The sequence below is a fragment of the Loxodonta africana genome, chromosome 6, assembly GCF_030014295.1.
Source record: "Loxodonta africana isolate mLoxAfr1 chromosome 6, mLoxAfr1.hap2, whole genome shotgun sequence".
Lineage (NCBI taxonomy): Eukaryota > Metazoa > Chordata > Mammalia > Proboscidea > Elephantidae > Loxodonta > Loxodonta africana.
Window position 1 is genome coordinate 21,438,803 of NC_087347.1, and position 22,325 is coordinate 21,461,127.

At 37.8% G+C, this 22,325-nt stretch overlaps 1 protein-coding gene across 1 annotated transcript in view; it reads left to right on the plus strand.

Annotated features, from left to right (window-relative positions):
- Positions 1-22,325, plus strand: part of LOC100667087 (putative serine protease K12H4.7) — a 56,036-nt gene that overhangs the window by 31,458 nt on the left and 2,253 nt on the right. Inside the window, exons 5-8 of the mRNA XM_064287396.1 lie at positions 2,124-2,199; positions 16,434-16,632; positions 17,887-17,977; positions 18,306-18,514. Of these exons, the coding sequence (XP_064143466.1) occupies positions 2,124-2,199; positions 16,434-16,632; positions 17,887-17,977; positions 18,306-18,514 (575 nt within the window). The remainder of the gene's footprint in view (positions 1-2,123; positions 2,200-16,433; positions 16,633-17,886; positions 17,978-18,305; positions 18,515-22,325) is intronic.

Consider the following 22,325-nt stretch of genomic DNA (forward strand, 5'->3'; position numbering starts at 1 on the left):
TAAGTTTCATATTTCAATTTTAATTTGTATTTTGGCTGTTTTCATAGTCAGCTCAGCTTCTTCCCACTCCTTGTATATTTACTTTATAAAAGGTAGATTTCCACTCCCCCACAACTCTTTGAGTCTTTCTATTGTTCCTTTGGGTACCATTCAGCCTGAATAGATAACTTTTCCATTTAAAGTTGGATCCAAAGAGGTTTTTTTTTTTTTTTAAATATATTTTTTAATTTTGCTTGGCTTTATTTATGTTATTAATTTTTTCCTATTTTAATTTTCCATTACCCCAATTTTTTTTAGTATTCTAAATTCCATTCTAAGAACTTCCTGTTTTGCTACTGAATATGAACCTTTTTCAAGGAAATTTAGTTATCCAAAATTTCTTAAACTGTGTTCCTAAAATCCTGAAACTACATCGAATTCTGTGTGAGTGTGCACAGACACATTTTATAGGGGAAGGGATGATAGATCTCTTCAGAGTTTAAGTGTATGACCCAGGGAGTATTCAGGACTGTGGTCTCCTCACCGTAATACTTTCTGAAAATTTCAGTAATGGTCTTTTAATTGTCTAACAGGGAGTGAGTGTTAGGGTTCTTTTTATTTTTCATCATTTCGTATTGACTTTTAGCTCAATTCTATATTTACACTGGTGAGGGTTTCAGAAGAAGGGAGCCCAGATGGTCAACAAACTAGTCATGTATCCTGGGTCAGCAGCCCACAAAGGTAAGATTTCTCAGCATGACACGGTCTTTGAGGACTTCCTGCTATTTGAGGAGATATCATCTCAAGATGCATCACTTGCCTCCTTTCCACATGCTGTATCTACACTTCTTTTTCAGGTTTCCCCTGTTTGGGAGAATGGTGTTCTTGTTGTGTCTTTTCTCCCTTAAAGCTATGGTGAATTGAACTGCCTACCTTTCGGAAAGCAGCCTGGCAGTGCTCAACAACTGTGCCACCAAGGCTTCTTTTGTGAGATTAGTGACACACTGTGAATGTTGTCTTCCCCTTTACCTTTGCTCATGGAGAACTCTAAGCTTCCCTTTAATTCTTGGACTTAAATTAATTTGTATTGAATCTGGATGTACAAAAATCACAACAGACAGTGACCTGCTTTTGTCCTTTATTCTTTGAGCCCTAAATTTCTTTGAGTTGATTGATGTCATTGTGCTGTGTTTCATCCTCTTTCCTCATGGCAAGTTGACTTGGTTTCTGACACTTAGGTCTTTCTTCTTCTTTCATAATTTACCCACACTGCTTGACACTGTGTCCCTAGCTGTCACCAACATAACATATGGCCTCAGAGAATGGCCTACTTTTCCAAGGCTGGAGGTGGGACAAGAATTTCCACAGAACTCCATGCCATGCTAAAGCCAATGGGGAGAAGCCAAGGTTCAAACACAATAGACTATTTATAAACAGTAAATTTTGGGGGTTAGAGATGAAACGGAGGTCACTGCTATAAAGCTAAGGGTTCCAAGACATGCAAAGAAGAGTCCAAAGGACTAGGGCCAGGAATTTGGCTAGCACATTGAAGTGTATGACTTGGTTAAGCTGAATTAAGCTGTCAGTTACAGAATGGATAATCCTCGTGATTCTTCCCTATAATCTAAGCCTTGTTCTGCATCTTTATATCACAGTTCATGACATCAATATATAGTGTGTGTGTGTGTGTGTGTGTGCAGTGGTGTAGAATGGGATCAATACATGTACATCGTTGGCAAAAATGATTGGGAAGAACATCAGACATCATTTTAATCCCTACTAGTTATATATTATAGAAACATATCCCTTAAAAAATGACTCTCCTGCAAGCTTATTTTTTCAGAGATGAGCAAAAATCTGAATGGTCTCAGGACTTTTGTGGTCCAATGGGTTGATTTAAATGAAAGTATTTTTTTTTTTAACAGTAGTGTTACACAAATGCTGGATGGAATAATTTTTATAGATACGTATTTTTTTTTATTTTGAAAACTTAAAAATGGTGACCATAATTTATTTTTCCAACCACAGTATAAACCTTCTAAAGAAATCTAGTGTTCATTCATTTTAGACTGTTCTGTACATTTGGGTTTGGAGTTCAAGTGAAATGGAACTTCAGTTATGTTTTTCTGTTTACTTTCCCACAGGTTATGTGAGCCTCTTAAAATTAACTCAGAAATGGACGCAGCCTTTTTCCTACACAAGATGATATATTTTATCAGGGTAAGAAAATGGATAAAAAAAAGGCAGGGGGAGGGGTGGTGGAGAGGGAGAAAGATACAGAGAAAGAAAGAAAAGCTCCAGTAGTCATTCACTAGTTGGATAAAGAGGTCATAAATTAGTTGTAGAGAAAGATACACATGGTGTGGGTGTTTCTTTAAATATTAAAATCATACATACAAGCCTTCAGTCTGAGTACCAAAGTAAATGATGAAATGTGTCTGCTACTGAATTATTTTAAAATCTCACAAATTTCTCTTCTTATTCAACTTTTATTTTAAATATATTCAGAAGCTCTTTCAAAATAATAGAATAAGGGATTTACTATAGGTCAGAATTCAGCTATTTCATTGTAATCTTTTATTTAAAAAATTTTAGAAAGCTGTCCCATTAAGTATGAGTACTTAAAACTTGACCTATTTCATAATAACAAATATAAGCAAACAGAAAAGAATTGAATTATGTCTTGGGTGGACTAAAGAATTAAATGTGATGAATTTTAATGATTTGAATATGAGATGTAGGAAATTTAAAAGAAAATTTGAATATAAAGGTGATGATTTATTACAGTTCTTTTGATGTATTGCACATGGAATAAGACATTTTGAAATAGAAAACCTTGATATATCTAGAAAAAATAACATTTTGGGGACATTAGAAAATAAAGTTTATTTGAGAAATGTCAGAGATTAAGGGACAAGTCCCTGAGATTTTTTTTAACCAAGGCAGCCTCATCCCACAGGTCACCCAGAGCTCATGCAGTCTGGCAAGCTGCCAAAGAGAGTAAGTATAAGGGCAGACATTTGATAGAATAAGGGAATAACAGTGTTTTGCAACTTGCATTCTTATTTTTTTTTAAACTTTTCATTTTGAAATAATTATGGACTCACAAGAAGTTACACAAAGTATACTCAGAAGTCACATGTTCATTTTATCCAATTTATTCATCATTAGCATCTCAAATAACTAACCTAACAACAATAACAACAACAGCAAATTACAGTTGTTTTTGTTTTAGTTGTTAGGTGCTGTTGAGTTGGTTCTAACTCATAAGGACCCTATCTACAATAGAACAAAACACTACCCAGTTCTGTGTCATCCTCATAATTGTTGCTATGTTTGAGCCCATTGTTGCAGCCACTGTGTCTTCCTCTTTTTCACTGACCCTTTACCTTCCCAAGCATGATGTCCTTCTTTATGGACTGGTCCCTCCAGAAAACATGTCGTATGTACATGAGACAAAGTCTCCACATCTTCACTTCTAAGAAGCACGCTGTCTGTACTTCTTCCAAGACAAGAGTTATTTGTTCTTCTGGCAGCCCGTGGTATATTAAATATTCCTCACCAACACCATTTACATAGTATGAATCATAACAAATTATGGATAACATTGTGAAGAATGGAAATTCCAGAACACTTAATTGTGCTCATGAGGAACCTGTACGTAGATCAGTCTTTCGAACAGAACGAGGGGATGCTGTGTGGCTTAAAGTCAGAAAGGGTGTGCATCAGGGCTGTATCCTTTCACCACTATACCTATTCAATCTGTATGCTGGGCAAATAATCCAAGAAACTGGACTATATGAAGAAGAATGGGGCATCAAGATTGGAGGAAGATGCATTAATAACCTGCATATGCAGATGACACAACCTTGTCTGCAGAAAGTCAAGAACACTTGAAGCACTTACTGATGAAGATCAAAGACCACAGTCTTCAGTATGGATTATACATCAACATAAAGAAAATCTTCACAACTGGACCAATAAGCAACATCATGATAAATGGTGAAAAGATTGAAGTTGTCAAGGATTTCATTTTCCTTGAATTCACAATCAACATTTATCAAAGCAGGTGTCAAGAAATCAAAAGATTCATTGCATTGGGCAAATCTGCTGCAAAAGACCTCCTTAAAGTATTGAAAAGGAAAGCTGTCACCTTGAAGATTAAGGTGGGCCTGAACCAAATTATGGTGTTTTCAATTGCTTCATATGCATGTGAAAGCTGGACAATGAATAAAGACCAAAGAAGAACTGATGCCTTTGAATTGTGCTGTTGGCAAAGAACATTAAATATACCATTGACTGCTGAAAGAATGAACAAATCTGTCTTGGAAGAAGTACAACCAGAATGCTCCTTAGAAGCAAGATGGCACGACTACATTGCACATACTTTGGACATGTTATTAGGAAGGATCAGTCTCTGGAGAAGGGTGCTTTGCCTGGTAAAGGAAACAGTCATCGAAAAAGAGAAGATCCATAACAAGATGAATTGACACAGTGGCTGCAACAATGGGGTCAGCTGTGACAGTGATTGTGAGGATGGAGTAGGACTGGGCAGTGTTTTGTTCTGTTGTACATAAGGCAGCTATGAATTGGAATTAACTCGAAGGCACATTACAGCAACAACAACAAATATCTTTCTGATATTCTCTGCTTTCAGCCAAGATCCATCTGATATCAGCAATGATATCCCTCTTTCCAAGTCTTCTGAATTGGTTTGAATTTCTGGAAATTCTCTGTGAACGTATTGCTACAACAGTTTTTAATTATCTTCAGCAAAATTTTACTTGTGTGTGATGTTAACGACATTGTTTAATAACTTATGTGTTTTGTTGGATTACCATTCTTTGGAATGGGCACAGATACGTATCTCTTCCAGTCAGTTGGCCAGGTAGCTGTCTTCCAATTCCTTGACATAGATGAGCGATCACCTCCAGTGTTGCAACCATATGTTGAAACATCTCAAATGGTGTTCTATCAAATCCTAGAGCCTTGCTTTTGCCAATGTCTTCAGTGCAGCTTGGACTTCTTCCCTCAATACCATAGGTATTTGATCATATGCTACCTCCTGAAATGGTTGAATGTCGACCAATTCCATTTATTATAGTACGTTATCAAAACAAAATGTCATTGGCTCAATACAATTAACTAGACTACATATCTTTCTTGGACCTCACAAGTTTTTACATCCACTTTTGTCGTTGTTTTTGTTTTTGTTGTTGGGGAGTGTCATGGATTGAATTGTCCCCCCAAAAACGTGTGCATTAATTTGGCTGGGCCAAGATTCCCTGTCTTGTGTGATCTTCTATATGTTGTAAAACCTGCCTCTATGATGTTAATGAGGGAGGATGGGCTGCAGTTGTGTTAGTGAGGCAGGACTCAATCTACAAGATTGGATTGTGTCTTGAGGCAATTTTTTGAGGTATAAAAGAAAGAAGCAAGCAGAGAGACAGGGGGACCTCATACCACCAAAAAAGCAGAGCCAGGAGCAGAGCATGCTCTTTGGACCTGGGGTCCGTGTGCCTGAGAAGCTCCCCCACCATGGGAAGATTAAGGACAAGGACCTTCCTCCAGGGCTGACAGAGAGAAAAAGCCTGCCCTTGGAGCCGATGCCCTGATTTTGGACTTTTAGCCTACTTTACTGTGAGAGAATAAATTTCTTTTTGTTAAAGTCATCCACTTGTGGTATTTCTGTTATAGCAGTACTAGATGACTAAGACAGGGAGGCTTGACAGTTGTGAATTAAGACTATTCCACACAAGTTCCCAAAGTCCTAATGGGCAACATCTCTGATATTTTCCTCCTTCCTTCCGTCTCTCTCTCCCCCTCATTCTCAAACCTTGTTGCTATCTTCCTCCCCCTTCCTCCCACACTGAGTACCAATTTAGTGCCAAGTACTGTGTTATGTGCTGGGGAAAGATTGGTAAAGAAAGACAGTTTTTGCCATGCCCTTGTTCATTGTCGTCCCTCTTCTATTCTCATTCAGATCTTATTAAGCTTTCTGATCTGTTTTCCAGCCTTCTGTCTCTCTTCAACCCATTCCTTCCTATATAAACCTTTATTCTTCCTAAAGCACTGTTCTTATCTCATTGCTTCCCTTGCAAAAGAACCCTTGGAAAATTCTTTATCAACAGACTGAACTACTAAAACATGTGTTCATTCTGCCATTATAGGATGTCCCATTTTTCCAATGTTTGTAACATATTCTAGCCAAATTTTACAGCTTACTGTTCTGACACTCACCTGCACATTTTCCCTCATGTAAACCTAGCCTTCTGGAATGCCCTCCATGCTTGTTCTCATCAAAATACATTAAGTGCATTTCGATAGACAACTCCCACCCCCACGAAATCTCTGCTGATTTCTCCAAGCAAAAGCACCCTCTTTTTTGTTAACCACTGACCTTACTCCTAGCATTTTATTCATAATTTTATTGTATACATTTTTCTCCACCGCATTTGGTACCCTATAGGTATGCTATTGCTACTAGATCATGTTCTTCTTTAGAACAGAGACTGCCGGGCTCCCGTTAAGTTTTTTGTTACTTTCTGGAGAAGGAACATTGATTTGGGTCAAGATAGATCTCCACACCACATCCCCAGTTTCTACCACTTTTTACCTATGTGAATCATACCAGGATACCCCATGAGATAGGTATTAATACCTTCAAGGCCCTTGGGACTAATGTATCTACATCATGGGGCATTGTAGTAGATTCTTGGTACTGCTATAACAAAGTGTCAAAAGGGATGGGTTTTAACAAGAGAATCTCAGTGTCTCACAGTATAGGCTAGAAGTCCTAACCAGGATGTTAGCAAGGACATGTTCCCTCCGAAGGCTCTAGGGAAAGTCCTTTCATGTCTCTCTCAGCTTCTGGTAGCACTAGGCATTTCTTAGTTTGCAGCTGATTCATATCACTCTCATTACATGGCTGTTTTCTCTTTGTCTGTCTGTCTGTGTCTCTTCTCCTCTTGTAAACAATGCCACTAATAATGGGTTAGGACTGGCCCTACTGTGGTATGACCTCACGCTAACTTATAGGAGAACATCTTCAAAGACTCTATTTTCAAACAAGGTCACATTCACAGGTACCAGTGTTTAGGACTTCAACATAAACTTTGGGGGGACACTATTAAATCTGTAATAGGCGTTCATGAATAGAGTCATACATGCAGAGTGCCTAGCAAAGGAAATATTTGTAAAATTAATTCTTAAAGTCTTGACAAAAAAATCAACTTCCCAAGAAAGAAAAGTGGACTTTGTACATAGGGATGACTCTCAACTAATTAGAGGTAAAAGGTCGGCAGTTTGATTTCACAAGTCACTCATTGGAAGCCCTGTGGGGCAATTCTACTCTGTCCTATAGGGTTGCTATGAGTCGGAATTGACCCAACAGCAATGGGTTTGGGTTTGGGGTTTGGTATTTGTGACTACTTCAAGAAACCTAAGTCCAGTGTTGGGTTCAGAATCCACTGAAAAACAGTCTTTATAAGAAAGGAGCCACCCCTAACTTGTGACAACACATGCTGGGAATAACAAAGTCAGGATGGGGAGCACAAACTCCCAATGCCTACTCTCTCCCCAGTGAACATTTCTAAGGGTCTGAAATATCAGAACCATCCACATCCACTTTGCTGTCCCCATCCTCCACTGAACCTAGATATTGTATTTACTTGGAACAGATAAGGGCCACATGTTCCTCCCTATCCTCTTTAAAAGTAGTTTGTGGAATCAATTCTTGATTGCTTTCTAAAGACTCATTCAAGGACAAACTTAGATCGTAATGTGTGATTTGCCTGTTATCTAATTTGAATGTCATACAGAAGTCTTTAATGACCCTAAGTAATTGAGTTGAGTCTACACACACATATATATATATTTTAATCTTTTTAAGAGTATCCAAGACCCACATTTCCCCAGAATTAAGCTACTCTTGGGGGTGCAGACCTTTCCCTGTGATTTAATCTATGAGTTAGTATGATGCCCACCTTCTTACTGAAAGGACTGGGGGGGGTTGCTACTTTGTAACTGGTGTGCCTGGTCTCCTATTTGGCTGGCAGGAACTCTCAGCAAAAATGACAATCATTCCAGGATTTAGAAGCTAAATGTTATAAGGCTAGCCTCCTGGTCTGGAATACAGTTTAGAGGTTACTTTTGAAGCTGATGTTGTTCCAGAGGGCCAAGATTGTGTAATTTACTCTTTTTCAAATATAAGGGACTTGTGTCCAAAAACATTTGCCTAGAAATGAGTATTCAAAGGCCTTGATCTATACCATATTGTCAATGAATAATAATGATAATAATAAGATAATGATATAAATAACAACTACCACAGACCAAGTGTTTATCCTGCCCGAGAACTTATACTAAGTAGGTTACGTTTCTCCTAGAAATTCTCACAGTACATCTATGCTTGTCCTATTTTATAAATGAGGAGCCCAGGCTTCAAGGTTTTAAACCACTTGTCTAAAATCACAAGGCTATTAAGGATCTGATTCAGAATTTCAATGTGAGTTTCTCTGACTGAAACCCATGTATTAATACTGTGATAATATATTACATTTTCTCAATTTTTTTTTTCTAAAAAAGACTCCAAAATAAGCAAACTGTTTCATCCTCACTTTCTTTTCTCTTTCTCTTCTTTCCTATTTCCCTCCCAACCTCCTTTCTTTTCTTGCTTCCTTCCTTGCTTCCTATCTCCCTCCTTCCCCCTCTTCCTTCCTCCTTGGCTCCCTCCTCCATTACTTCCTTCTTCCTTTCCATCCTTCCTTCCTTTCTAATTAAATGTTAATGTTATCATGGAAAAATATTAGATTTATTGAGTACTGACCATGATTCAGCACTCAGTAGGACAGGTCCACTCACTTTATCTCATTTACTCTAATAATCGCTCTCATAGGTGGGCATCGTTATCTCCATTTTTAAAGATACTTAAACTAAGACAGGCCAAGTAACTGGCTGTAGTCACATAGTCAAAAAGAGGCAGTGCTAAGTTTTGAGATTATTTTGTGTTGACAGCACAATAGTGTCTTCCTGAAAGAACCTTTCAAGGAACCCCATGTGCTCATTAAAATTCAAATCTTAATCTACACAAGCCATCTTCTTTTCCTCAGAATCCGTTGGCTTGGTGATCTTAATGAATCATGCCCAATTATTTCTCGAGATGTGCTTTGGAGTTAGGAAGTGGTTGGAAGGGGCTTGATGAAGAATAAATGTTTCTCTTTTTTTTTTTTTTTTGGACATTTATAAGTAACAATAAGATTATTGTTATTTACAAGAGGTTTTATTCTACCTTTTCCTTTATGACTGAAATCTTAGAGTATTCTTGGAAACATGTGGATTAAAATAACTACAAATTCAAAATATTTACAGCATGGAATTCTATTATGTACAAATACAGCTTTTACTCTGAGAATAGACCAAAGTTAGATTTGTAGGATTTTATATGCTGTACAGGAAGGTGTGTGATTGGAAATTCATGTGGTTTTCTTTTTACTGAGCTAGTGTACAACTCTAGTATTAAAATTTATGTTTGCCCTTTGAAAAGTCTGGTAGAAATGAGGAATATATGTTACTTCCTTGATACTTAATGTGAGGCCCCGTACACAGGTGATGCTCAACAAATCATGGATTTTTGAAGGCTTTTTTTCCCTCGGTCAAGCAAGCATTGCAAATCTATGTCTTATAATAACACTGCTTCAGCTATGCCAAATCAAACTAAATCCCCTGAAATGCCACAAAATAAGCCTCCTGGTGAGAGGTGGTTTTACCTTTCGATATCAGTATCTAAGAGGGTTCAGTTCTATTTCTGAAATTGTGATGTGAAACCAATCTATAGCACAGTTACGTAAAATGCATGTTAAAAAATGCAGATTTCTTGGCCTCATCTCCAGGCCTCTAGAGTAAAAACCAGGAGCCAGTTCCTGAGGTGATTTTTATGGAATTTATTTTAAGTGAAATTTAAGACTATCTTCTATGCTAACTACTCAGGTCGATACTTACACCTCCTCCTAATCTCACAATAAGAAAGTCCTATTGCATGGCAAAACAAGTTAATAAAGGATAATTACATTTTCTTTCATCACATATAGTTTTCCTAGAATCCTTTCTGTATTAGTAGTCAACTTCAGATTTTCTGAGCAAATGTAGCATTCAACCAACAAGTTGCCGTCAAGTCAACTCCCACTCATGGCAACTCCAGGTGTGTCACGGTAGACATGTGCTCCACAGAGCTTTCAATAGATGATTTTTTGAAAGTAGATTGCTAGGCCTTCCTTCCAAGGCAGTCTGGGTGGTCTTGAACCTTCAATCTTTTGGTTAGCAGCCCAGTACATTGATCATTTGCACCACTCGGGGACTTCAAATGTGGTATTAGAATTCCTATGTTCTATTTTGTAATTCAAAAAGTACAGTTCAGCCAACAGATTTGGCCTTCATTCACACTAAAACTTTTATAGTTTTTAATAGGTAGCAAATTTGAAATACTAAGTTTTATTTTTCCTTTAAAAACTTTCTATACATACCCTTCATCTTCTGATATTGATAATCAACAAAAGTGTAAAAAATAAGCATTCAGATGAGAAAGAAAAAAATGAAGACTATATTGTATGTGTGTGTGCATCTGTCTGTGTGTGGGTGTGTGCACCTTGCCTGAAGGCATCAGTTGAAAATATTGTGTTGATGTAATTAGGCAAGATCGCAAACTGCATTCCTATGCCCAGGGTAATTTTTTTTTTTTTCCTATACAAAAGTACAGGAAATGGGTTTAGGGCACTTTGTAATTTCTGAGATTCTTTCCCTGGGAGATATTTGGTGTTGACACTTGTGCATTTCTGCTGAATTAATCAAAATGATGTGTATAGAGAGAATGATTAAGCCTGAAAGTAACACAGAGCCTTTTGCTGCCTTTATAGGGTTGATCTCTATTTTTCTCTGCAGTTGCTGGTGAAGTATGGTGGATGGAATGTGATTGGAAAGTCAAGTCATAATCTGCAGTTAAGTCTGCAGTCAATGTGAGGACAAGTTGGTGGTTTCTTCCAAAATTAGGGAAGCTGAGCCCCATTGTCAGCTTCTGCCAGTCCCAGTAAATCCCTGATGTACTGCTTATCTGAATATACACTTAACACTGCTTCCTAATTTTCTGTCAAGAGAGAGTATGTTACTGAAGGATCATTTCCTTTCTCTTTCCCCAGTCCAAAGCCAAGGCAAAACTAATTCTCCAAACTCACACCCCAAACTCCAGAAATAGATATGTCAGTATGCCATAATGATATAATATTCTTGCTAAAAGAGAATATAAAACCAAAAGGGAAGAACACACTTGGCATTTCTCAAGCTGCAAGAATTGAAGAAAAAATTCAAGCCTTGAGTTGCAATAGTGAAGGATTCTATCAGAAAAATATTAAATGATGCAGGGAGCATCAAAAGAAGATGAAAGAAACACACATAGTCATTATACCAAAAAGAGCTGGTTGACATTCAACCGTTTCAACAGGTCACATATGATCAAGAACCAATAGTTCTGAAGTAAGAAGTCCAAGCTGCACTGAAGGCACTGGTGAAAAACAAGGCTCCAGGAATTTCTGGAACATCAATGGAGATGTTTCAACAAAAGGATGCAGAGCTGCAAGCGCTTGCTTGTCTATGCCAAGAAATTTGGAAGAGAGCTACCTGGCCAACTGACTGGAAGAGATCCATATTTATGTCTATTCCCAAGAAAGGTGATCCAACCAAATGTGGAAATTATTAAACAATATCTTTAATATTACACGTAAGTAAAATTTTGGTGAAAATCATTCAAAAGCAGCTGCAGCAGTATATTGACAGAGAACTGCCAAAATTCACACCGGATTCAGAAGACTATGTGGTACCAAGAATATCATTGCTGATGTCAGATGGATCCTGGCTGAAAGCAGAGAGGACCAGAAAGATGTTTACCTGTGTTTTATTGACTATGCAGAGGCATTCTAATGTGTGGATCATAACAAATTATGAATAATATTGCGAAGAATGGGAATTCTGGACTACTTAGTTGTGCTTATGAGGAACCTGTACATAGATCAAGAAGCAGTTGTTTGGCCAGAACAAGAGGACACTGCGTGGTTTAAAGTCGGGAAAGATATGTGTCAAGGTTATATCCGTTCACAATGCCTATTCAAACTGTATGCCGAGCAACTAATTGGACAAGCTGGACTATATGAAGAAGAATGGGGCATCAGGATTAAAGTGTGCCATCCTCACAATTGTTGTTATGCTTGAGCCCACTGTTGCAGTTACAGTGTCAATATACATAATACAACCTTGCTTGCTGAAAGTCAAGAGGTGTTGAAGCACTTACTGATGAGGATCAAAAACCACAGCCTTCAGCATGGATTATACCTCAACATAAAGAAAATAAAAATCCTCACTACTGGGTCAATAAGCAACATCATGATAAACAAAGAAAAGATTGAAGTTGTCAAGGATTTCGTTTTACTTGGATCCACCATCAACAGCCATGGAAGCAGCAGTCAAGAAATCAAAAGGCGCATTGCATTGGGCAAATCTGCTGCAAAAGTTCTCTTTAAAGTGCTGAAAAGCAAAGATGTCACCTTGAAGACTAAGGTGTGCCTGACCCAAGTCATGATGTTTTTAATTGCATCATATATGCCAAAGCTGGACAATGAACAAGGAAGACTGAAGAATTTATGCCTTTGAATTGTGGTATTGGCGAACAATATTGAATATACCATGGACTACCAAAAGAAGGAACATATCTGTCTTGGAAAAAGTACAACCAGAATGCTCCTTAGAATCAATGATGGCTAGACTATGTGTTACATATTTTGGACTTGTTATCAGGAGGGAACAGTCCCTGGAGAAGGGCATCATGCTTAGTAAAGCAGAGGGTCAGCAAAAAAGAGGAAGACCCTCAATGAGACAAATTTACACAGTGCTGCAACAACGGGCTCAAGCATAACAATGATTGTGAGCATGGTGCAGGATCAGGCAGTGTTTCCTTCTGTAGTACATAGAGTCTCTATAAGTCAGAACCAACTGGATGGCACCTAACAACAAAAGAAAAAAGAGGTTTGTAGAAGAGATACCCCCCAATTCCCTAATTAGTATGGAATTAGGAAGACAATTGGTATCTACGAATAACTGAGACTCAACTTTTAGGACTTTTAACAAGTGAGGTGAGAAAAATCTTGCATTTCTGTCCAAATCCCTTTCCTGGTGGACTATGGCATTTCAGTTGGTTTTTCCTACATGAAAGGAAGTCTTGAAGTCAGTAACTTGGTAGTAACAGAAAGCTAGGACGTATCTTAACCTCCCATAAATACAACCCGGCCCCTTCTCCTGGGCTGATCATCCTTGAGTATCTTTTGTCAGTAACTTACTTACCTATTCAAAACTTGGAATCATTCCTTATTATTCCATCTCTTCAAAGTTAAAGAGTTCTAACCACATTCTAAGGTCAACGATTACTTCCACTTTTTTCTTTTTGGATACTTCTTTTGACTAAATAAGAATAATAATGTAATGATGGATGAACAATGTCTGGATTGTAATTAATGTCACTGAACTGTACATGCAAAGGTTGTAGAAATGAAAAATGATCTGTGACATATATTCTTACTGTAATTTTTTAAAAAAGGAAGAAAAAATTTAATACTTAGTATAATAATAATGTTACTTTTTATTGAATGACCTTTCTTCTAGGCACTGTCCTAGGGTCTGCTTTCATTAAAACCCCACAGCAACCTTATGAATTATTTCCTTTAGCTTATTCTTATTATCCTCATTTAGCACGTGATCAAAATGAGGCTCAGATGGTTAAATAACTAATTCAAGATCACACACCCAGGGCTATTTGAATACCCTCTGTAACATTGAACATCCTTGCAACTACTTTGTCAGGCATGTTACTCCCCATGCATAAAATGCATTCTTATTATTTATTTTTAATTATTATTTTTGTAAAAATATAAAGAACACATTTGCCAGTTCAACACTTTTCACTTGTAAAATTCAACAAAATCAATTACATCAATCATGTTGTGTAACCATCACAAATACCCTTTGCCAAATTTTCCATCCCCATAAACACAAACTCTATGTTATCTAAACAACTATTCTGTCTTTTCTCCATTCCTCTTGCCCCTTGTAACCCCTACTAAAATATATATATATAAATCTCTATACTGAGTAAGAGGAAATAAACTGAATACTTGACTAAAGTAAAATTGTTGCCTCAGAGTTTGGGGCCCTATTCCATCTTGCCTTTCTTTTAATATATGAACACCTGTCTTGTTCTTTAAAGCCCATGACTAAGTGTACACTAGAGAAAGTTTTGTCCTTTTCTCTGTAGTTAAACTGAGAGAATAACAGGTGCAATCAGGACTCTTACTGAAACAATGTCTCAAGAAGGAGACCTTGATGCTGACTCTGATCTAGGTCTCCTAGACAAATGCCGACAAGGAAAAGATCACTTGGGCAAGGCGTTTCTAAGAGAAAAATGTTCTGTAACCTTCACACTCTTAGCCCCATTTCCAGTAACCTGCCTAGTATTGTGTCAGGTTGTAATGTCCAATGAAAATAGTACAGCTCATGTCCTTTGTTCTTATCCTTGAAAAGGTCTCCATAACTTTGCCATCTTGGAAGTGTTTTTTCTCTCTGTAAAATTAGATGTTTTCCTCAGTCTGGACTGTTACTGAACTTACAATAAATCTCCTTGCTTTATTTTAACAAAGTAAGAATTAAATGCTCTTATACAATAACTTTGTCTATTCCAGGAATTTCATGTTAGTGAAATAATACAAACGCACCCTTGTTGGTGTTTTTGTTAGGTGCTGCAGAGTTAGTTCCCATTCATACCGACCCTATGTACAACCGTATGAAACACCACTGGGTCCTGTGCCATCCTCACAATTGTTGTTATGCTTGAGCCCACTGTTGCAGTTACAGTGTCAATTCATCTCTTTGAGGATCTTCCTCTTTTTTCACTGACCCTCTACTTTACCAAGCATGATGTCCTTCTCCAGGGATTGATTCCTCCTGATAACATGTCCAAAGTCTTGTCATCCTTTCATCTAAGGAGCGTTCTGGCATTCAATATTTTTTGTCAACACCATAATTCAAAGGTATAAATTCATCTTTCTCTTCTTTATTATTGTCCAGCTTTCACATGCAGATGAGGCAACTGAAAACACCATGGCTTGGATCAGGTGCCCCTTCTTACTTAAAGTAACTCTTTTGCTTTTTAACTCTTTAAAGAGGTCTTTTGCAGAAAATTTGCCCAATGCAACGAGTCATTTGATTTATTGATTGCTACTTCCATGGACATTAATTTTGTATACAAGTAAAATGAAATCATTGAAAATGTCAGTCTTTTCTCTGTTTATCATGATGTTGCTTATTGGTCCAGTTGTGAGAACCTTTCTTTTCTTTATGTTGAGGTGTAATTCATACTTAAGACTGAAGTCTTTGATCTTCATTAGTTAGTGCTTCAAGTTCTCTTCACTTTCAGCCAGCAAGGTTGTGTCATCTGCATATCGCGTATTGTTAAGGAATCTTCCTGATGTTTCCTTCTTCTTCATATAGTCCAGCTTCCCAAAAACTATTTCCTCAGCATACAGATTGAATAACTATGGTGAAAAGATACAATCTTGAAGCAAAACTTTCCTGATTTTAAACCAGGAATCCCCTTGGGCCGTTGGAATGACTGTCCCTTGATTTACATACAGGTTCCACATGAACAAATTTGAGTGTTCTGGAATTCCCATTATTTTGTCACATTATTCATAACTTGTTGTGATCCACACAGTCAAATGTCTTTGCGTAGTCACCAGGAATTGTAATTGACTCAATGGCAATTAGCTTTGGACAAATGCACTCTACTTATCTCTATTTGTTTCAATCTTATATAATCTTTAAAGTCCAACTCAATCCCTACCTCCTCAAGAAGCATTATCACATGACTTTAGTCCTCACTGACCTCTCTTTGAATCCCCACAATAGTGCGATAGTGTTTTCATATTGTATGTATATTGCCTTCTTCAATTGGATCGTTCCAAAATGTTGGTTCTCATATTTTCCACCTCCCAAAGCTTCTAGCACTGCTCTAACAAGACAGTGGATACTCAATCAAAACTTCCTTATTTGTAAACTCTTCAAAACCAAATGCCGACCTGAATGCCAAAAAAGCCCTTGTTAAAGCGATTGCTTTTATTAGCTATGTGTCTTCCACAAGAATTCAACCTCCTCCTCAGGGGCTCTGAAACCCACTCAGGTTAGTTGATGATTTCCAGGGGTTGGTCTCCTGGCCAAGTCATCAAAGAAGATTTGCACATTATTTGAATTAATAAAAGTAATCTCTTAAAGCATTTAAAATAATTTTTGGAGCTGAGTTCCATTTGAAACTGAAAGCTACCTCATGTAAATTCACTTATGGATAATTGGAATCTCAATTTTTGCAGATAGAATTGAATAAGATCACCATTGATGACTTTTGTGACCTGATGACTGACACCTCACTTGGCTCACCATATAATAGATTTGCAACAATTGCAAATATGAAGATCATAAATAAAAAGTGGTCTTGCCTTTATGCAAATTACAGTGCTTTCCTGGAATATTTCTCTCTCTCTTCCTTGGACATGCAAAGTATTAGAAGAGGTAAAGTGTTATCTTGAGAAAATGGAAATTTTCCTTTTGGAGTTGGGAAATGCGAGCTTGAAAAGTTTTGTTAAATACTCTCAAACTGTGGGGCTGCATTAAGCTTGGAGAGGAATTCGAAAATAACCAGGTCTAAGGTTTTACTCAAGGATGAGAAGAGACAGTGAATGAGTCAAGGAGCTGGGTATAAACAGATTAAATCACTTTAATAAGAGAGGCAGAAATATCCAATTCTCAATATTGCAAGAAGCAGAATAAAGAAAGCTGCCCCTTAGTACTTTTTCACATAATTGAGCATTACTGACACCAAAGGAAAAAAACTCACCCTACTTCAAATTCTATATACAGCAGTTTTCAAAGTAGTTGCTCTCTAGAATGACCTAACCTGTTGCCTTGGAGTTGCTTTTGACTCACGGAGACCCTATATGTTACAAAGAGGAACTGCACCATAGGGTCTTCTTGACTGTACTCTTTACAGTGGCTGATCGCCAAGGCTTTTTTCTTCTTCACTGCTGGCTGCGTTCAAATCACCAACCATTAGGTTAATAGTCAAGAACGAACTATTTGTATCACCCAGGGACTTTTCCCTTCCAGTAACCTGTTTCAAAGACAATGTATCTACAACATCAAGATCTTTATAGTATGAACAGTTCTTAAAGTTGTTAACCAAATTGCTCAAAAAGTGTGAGTCCTTTATACAGCTGCTGCAATGTGTATGAACAGAGCTTCTAAGTTATTATCCACAATTTGATGCTTTGATTTACTCATCCTGCTGACACTGGTGACCTCTGAGGGAGATATTGTAGTCACAGCATATTTGAGCGACAGGGACATCAAGTGTGCATTGCTCCTTTGAGAGATTTCACAAAGAAGGTCCTGAGACATCCTGAAGGGGAAATTTATTAGAGAGGATGCTGAGGGAATGGAGCGTGTTCCCACCAGAGGCTGGAAATAGAGGATTGACAGTGGGACAGATCTGAGGAGCTCATAGAGATGGTCCTTTGGGAAAGGAGAGAGGGTTACACCAGGCGCATGAGGGTCCTCATCAGCAACTCCCGCTCATTGGACACAGATGCAGTTCTTGGTGCGGTAATGATGGACATGACAAAAAATAACACCAATAATGATGAGATCAATTTTTTTTTAGAAGATCATGAGCAGCATGTAAGGGTACTTAAATCTATTTAAGATATTCATGTTGTCATCAACAAAAATATCTTTACTGATTAAGTTGATTTATATTTTTTATTCTAGGCAGGCAATGGTTTTATCAGTGTTGCACTGAATTTGGCTTCTTTCAGACCACGGATTCAAACAACCACCCATTTTCTGGATTGCCTCTCAGGTAAAGGTTCTCCTTGACTCTAGTATAGTCTTTTTTTGTGTGAGTTAGAATTTTGTTTTACATTTTTCTCCAGCTTTGCCCAGCAACCTCTGTTGTGATCCCTGTCAGAACAGTCCGTGGAGGTAGCCGGGCACCATCTAGGAATACTGGACTCAGTCTGGTGGAGGTTGTGGTCCATTAGTCCTTTGGACTAATCTTTCCCTTGTGTCTTTGGTTTTCTTCACTCTCCCTTGCTCCTGAAGGGGTAAGACTAATGGAGTATCTTAGATGGCCACTCACAGACTTTTAAGACTCCAGACACTACAATTTTCTCTCATTTTCTTTGCAGGTATTATGTTAAGAGATGTTCTGATGTCTTTGGCACTGGATTCAATTATGATTCATTGACTTGGCGTGTAAAAGCCAATAACATATACTATGGTGGCTTCAATGTGAATGGAAGCAAAATCATCTTTTCCAATGGTTCCAATGATCCTTGGCACTTTCTGGGAATCACAAAGGATATCAGTAGAGATTTGCCTGCTGTCTTCATGAAAGGTAACACAATTGTGAATATGCAAAGACCCACAAATAGAATGAAATGTATCAGCATGTGGTAATGAATTCAGTAGGCAAAATAGTGGTTCAGTTGTTGAATTTTCACATTGGATGCAGGACAACCAGGTTGTATTCCCAGCTAATGCACCTCATGTAGCCACCACTTGCCTGTCATTGGAAGCTGTGTGTCTATGATGCTGAGCGTGTTTCAAGTGGGCTTCAAGACTACGATGAACTAGGAAGAAAGGTTCTAGTGATCTATTTTCAGAAATAAGCAGATGGAAACCCTATGGATCATAATGGTTGATCTTTAACCAATCATGAGGAGGGCACAGGACTAGCATCTTGTTGTGCATCTTGTTGTGTTGTGCATGGGGTCACCATGAGTTGTGGACTGACTTGACAGCATCTAACAACAACAGCTTTAATAAAATGCTTTTGATATTGTTAGCCACAAGAAACACGAAGTATTTCTAAGCAGGTTCCAGGTAGAACATTTTTAGTATTTCAGTATTTCAGAGTATTTGCATTCTGTCCTATAGGGTCAAGATGAGTTGGAATCGACTCAACAGCAACAATTTTTTTTTTTTTTTGTATTTCATCATCATGCTTTCATCTAAAATAGAGAATGTTAATTTGTGACTCAATTATTTTTTTCTTTTAATTTTTTGCTGATGCTATGTGTTTTCAGTGATGGGGAAATGCTGAATCACTGAGTGTGCCTGAACTGTTGATAGGTAATATGGTTTTTATTTTAATACTATATTCCACAGTTATGTCCTTGGAGTTCAGACGTACATATATGTACCAGATGAAAGTTTTCAAATTCATGTTTTCTCTACCAAAATTTCACTGATTCAGCACTGCCTCATACAATACCCTGCAAAAGCAGTAATTTGTGGCACAAGCTTTCTTTTTTCATTTTAAATGGCTATATAGGGCTCTGACTGCTAAAAACAGTAATTTCCCAATGCATCCCAGTGGTACAAAGAGTAAGTGGTACCTGTATATATTGCCTGACCTGAAAGTGTTAAAAAAGTACTTATCAGCACAGATAACAAAGGTGGATATAAAATGAACTATTTGGGTGCTTTTGTCCTTATTCCCTACCTCCTATCCCAGAAATTTATGTGGTTTCAGGCAATCAAGTGAGATGAGTTCATTTTCTATTCCGAATGTAATTACTCATTTAAAAAAGTTATTTTGTCTCAGATTTCTGAATAGTAGGTAAATGCTTGATTTCACCATTGGCTTTCAACTTACGGAGTTCATCTTCAAGTGCTGTATCAGACAATATTCTGGTGTAATCTATAAATTTTTCATTGGCTGTTTTTCAGAGGTAGATCCCCAGGTCTTTCTTTTTATGCTTGGTCTGGAGGCGCTGTTGAAAGCTGTCCACCATTGGTAGCCCTGCTGGTATTTGAAATATTAGTGTCAAAGCTTCCATTATCATAATAACATACAAGCCACCACAGTATGGCAAACTGACAGACAGGTGATGGATTCACAAACTCTGGGGCTGTATTATTCAGCAAGAAGATAAATGCAGAATACTTACTATACAGCGTGACACATAGCAATTGTTTACTGAATGGTAACTCAGGAAGAAGAGTCAAGTGGCTTTTGATATGCATCCACAGTGGACCAAAAACTCTGCTCAATATTTCCTGTGCACAGAATTATTTTACTACCCAAACACCAATCTTTTTTATCCATCTTTCTGAAAGAATTTCTGACAATAACTTTCACAATGATTCTACCTTAAATGGATGTAATTTTATTTGTGCGTAGGCACAATTATTCCTGTACTATCTGTTAAAATTATAATGTGAGGTATGTATTTGTAATGCTTATGTAATTTTCAGTTTTTCTAGTACACACACATATACACACAAATAAGTTAACTTTAAGAATAGATTTTGATTCAATATTTTAAAAATGTTCTCGTTTCAACATGTAATTAATATGAGGATTGTCGATATGATGTTTATGTTCATCATTTTCCATACTAAGTATTCAAAATCAGCATATGTTTTAGTTAAAGCTTATTTCAGATTTGACCAGCTATGTTTCAAGTGTTCAATATCCATATGTGGCTCATAGTGGCTACCACATGGCATATTGTAGGTTCATACTTTAGGTGTTTCCCCTGATTAAATCTAACTAACAGTCAAGGGTAGTTGCTATCACATTTCACATTTCACAAATGAGGAAACTCACCGTAAAACCAGTAAACCAGTTGACATAGATTTGACCATGGTTTGTGGTGACCTCATGTGTGTCAGAGCAGAGCTATACTCCGTAGGATTTTCAGTGGCTTTTTTTTTTTTTCCTGAAGTAATTACTAGGCCTTTCTTCTGAGGCACCTCAGGGTGGACTTGAACCTCCAACATTCCATATGGCAGCCAAGTGTGTTAACCATTTGCCCCACCCATAGAGATATTAATTCAACGTGTCTAAGACTCACAGTATAATAAGAAACAGGACCAGAACTCAAAGCTAAGGAGCCTCACTGGAAGCTGTGCTCCTTATGCATTGTGCCACATGCCTTCCAAGTTGTTTGGAGATATAAGCTCTTATGCTTTTAAAAATACCTTCAGAACCTGAGAAAGCCAGTGCAAAACTGTCTATTTTATAGGCATTTGAAAGAAAGAAAATCAAATTCATTCATTTAAAAAAATATTTATAGAGGGTCTACTTGTGTCATGTGCTATGCTGGGCACTAGGGGTGGGAGGGTGCACATAGCCCCTGCCCCCAAGGAGTAACTAGTCGTACGTGAGAGACAGATGTTGATCAAATAACTGCCTAGAGAGTTTTCTTGGAAAAACCCATGTGTTTCAGGGTAGAGCTGGGCTCCATAGGATTTTCAATGACTGTGATCTTCCGGAAGTAGATCAACACGCCTTTCTTCTGAGAGGTCCCTGGGAGAATTTGAGCCACCACCTTTTCAGCTAGTAGCCAAGCGCTTAGTGATTTGCACCAGCAAGAGACTCCTTGTGGTTGCAGATTGTCCTTGTTTTTGTCTATGTTCAGACATGACATATTTGTGGCTGGACTCATCATACTTATAGGGTTCAGGATAGGCAACTTATGCATAGTTCATGAGGTTTCTAGGAATAGACAGACAATTCCAGGTACTAATGGCTGCAGTGGCGGGTTGTAATATAGCAACTGGGTCATGTATTTTTTTTTGAGGTATGATGAATGAATTTTATCTGAAGACAGTTTTGCAGCTTATTGATCATGTCCAAATGGAGGGGCTGGTAGTTGTTCAGTAGTGAAGTTACTTTGAGCAGAGAAGCAGTAAGATAATTTTGGGCTGTAACACAGGAATGCCTTATCAGCAACTCAAGGTCTAGGGGGTTGCGGGGGAGTGTGATTAGAGGAGGGGGAACAGTTCAACCCTATAGGTTACATTCCCTCTTCTAGTTTTTAGGGTCTTCAATATAGATCTTTATGTAGGTAGTGGCCCAGACCTGTGGAACTTTTGAGTTTGCTGACCGGAGAAAGCATGTGCATTGTATGATCAGAGGTTTGTTGAGTTAAGAGGAACACAGTTGGAAGTCTGAAGCATCATGATGTTCACAGCTGTTGGGCGCTTTTGAATGAAGATGGTAAGGCAGTTTAAGAGGCAGGGCAAAAACAGGTAGATTAGTAAAGGAATTATCAGCGGAGCAAAAAGGAGCCAGAGCCAGTGGACCCTGGGAAATAGGGAAATTATCTATGACTTTCAATCAGACAGAGTTTTTAGCTGTTATAAAAAGAGAAGGAACACAATGATTGCCAAGACAGTAAAGACAATGTAAACAT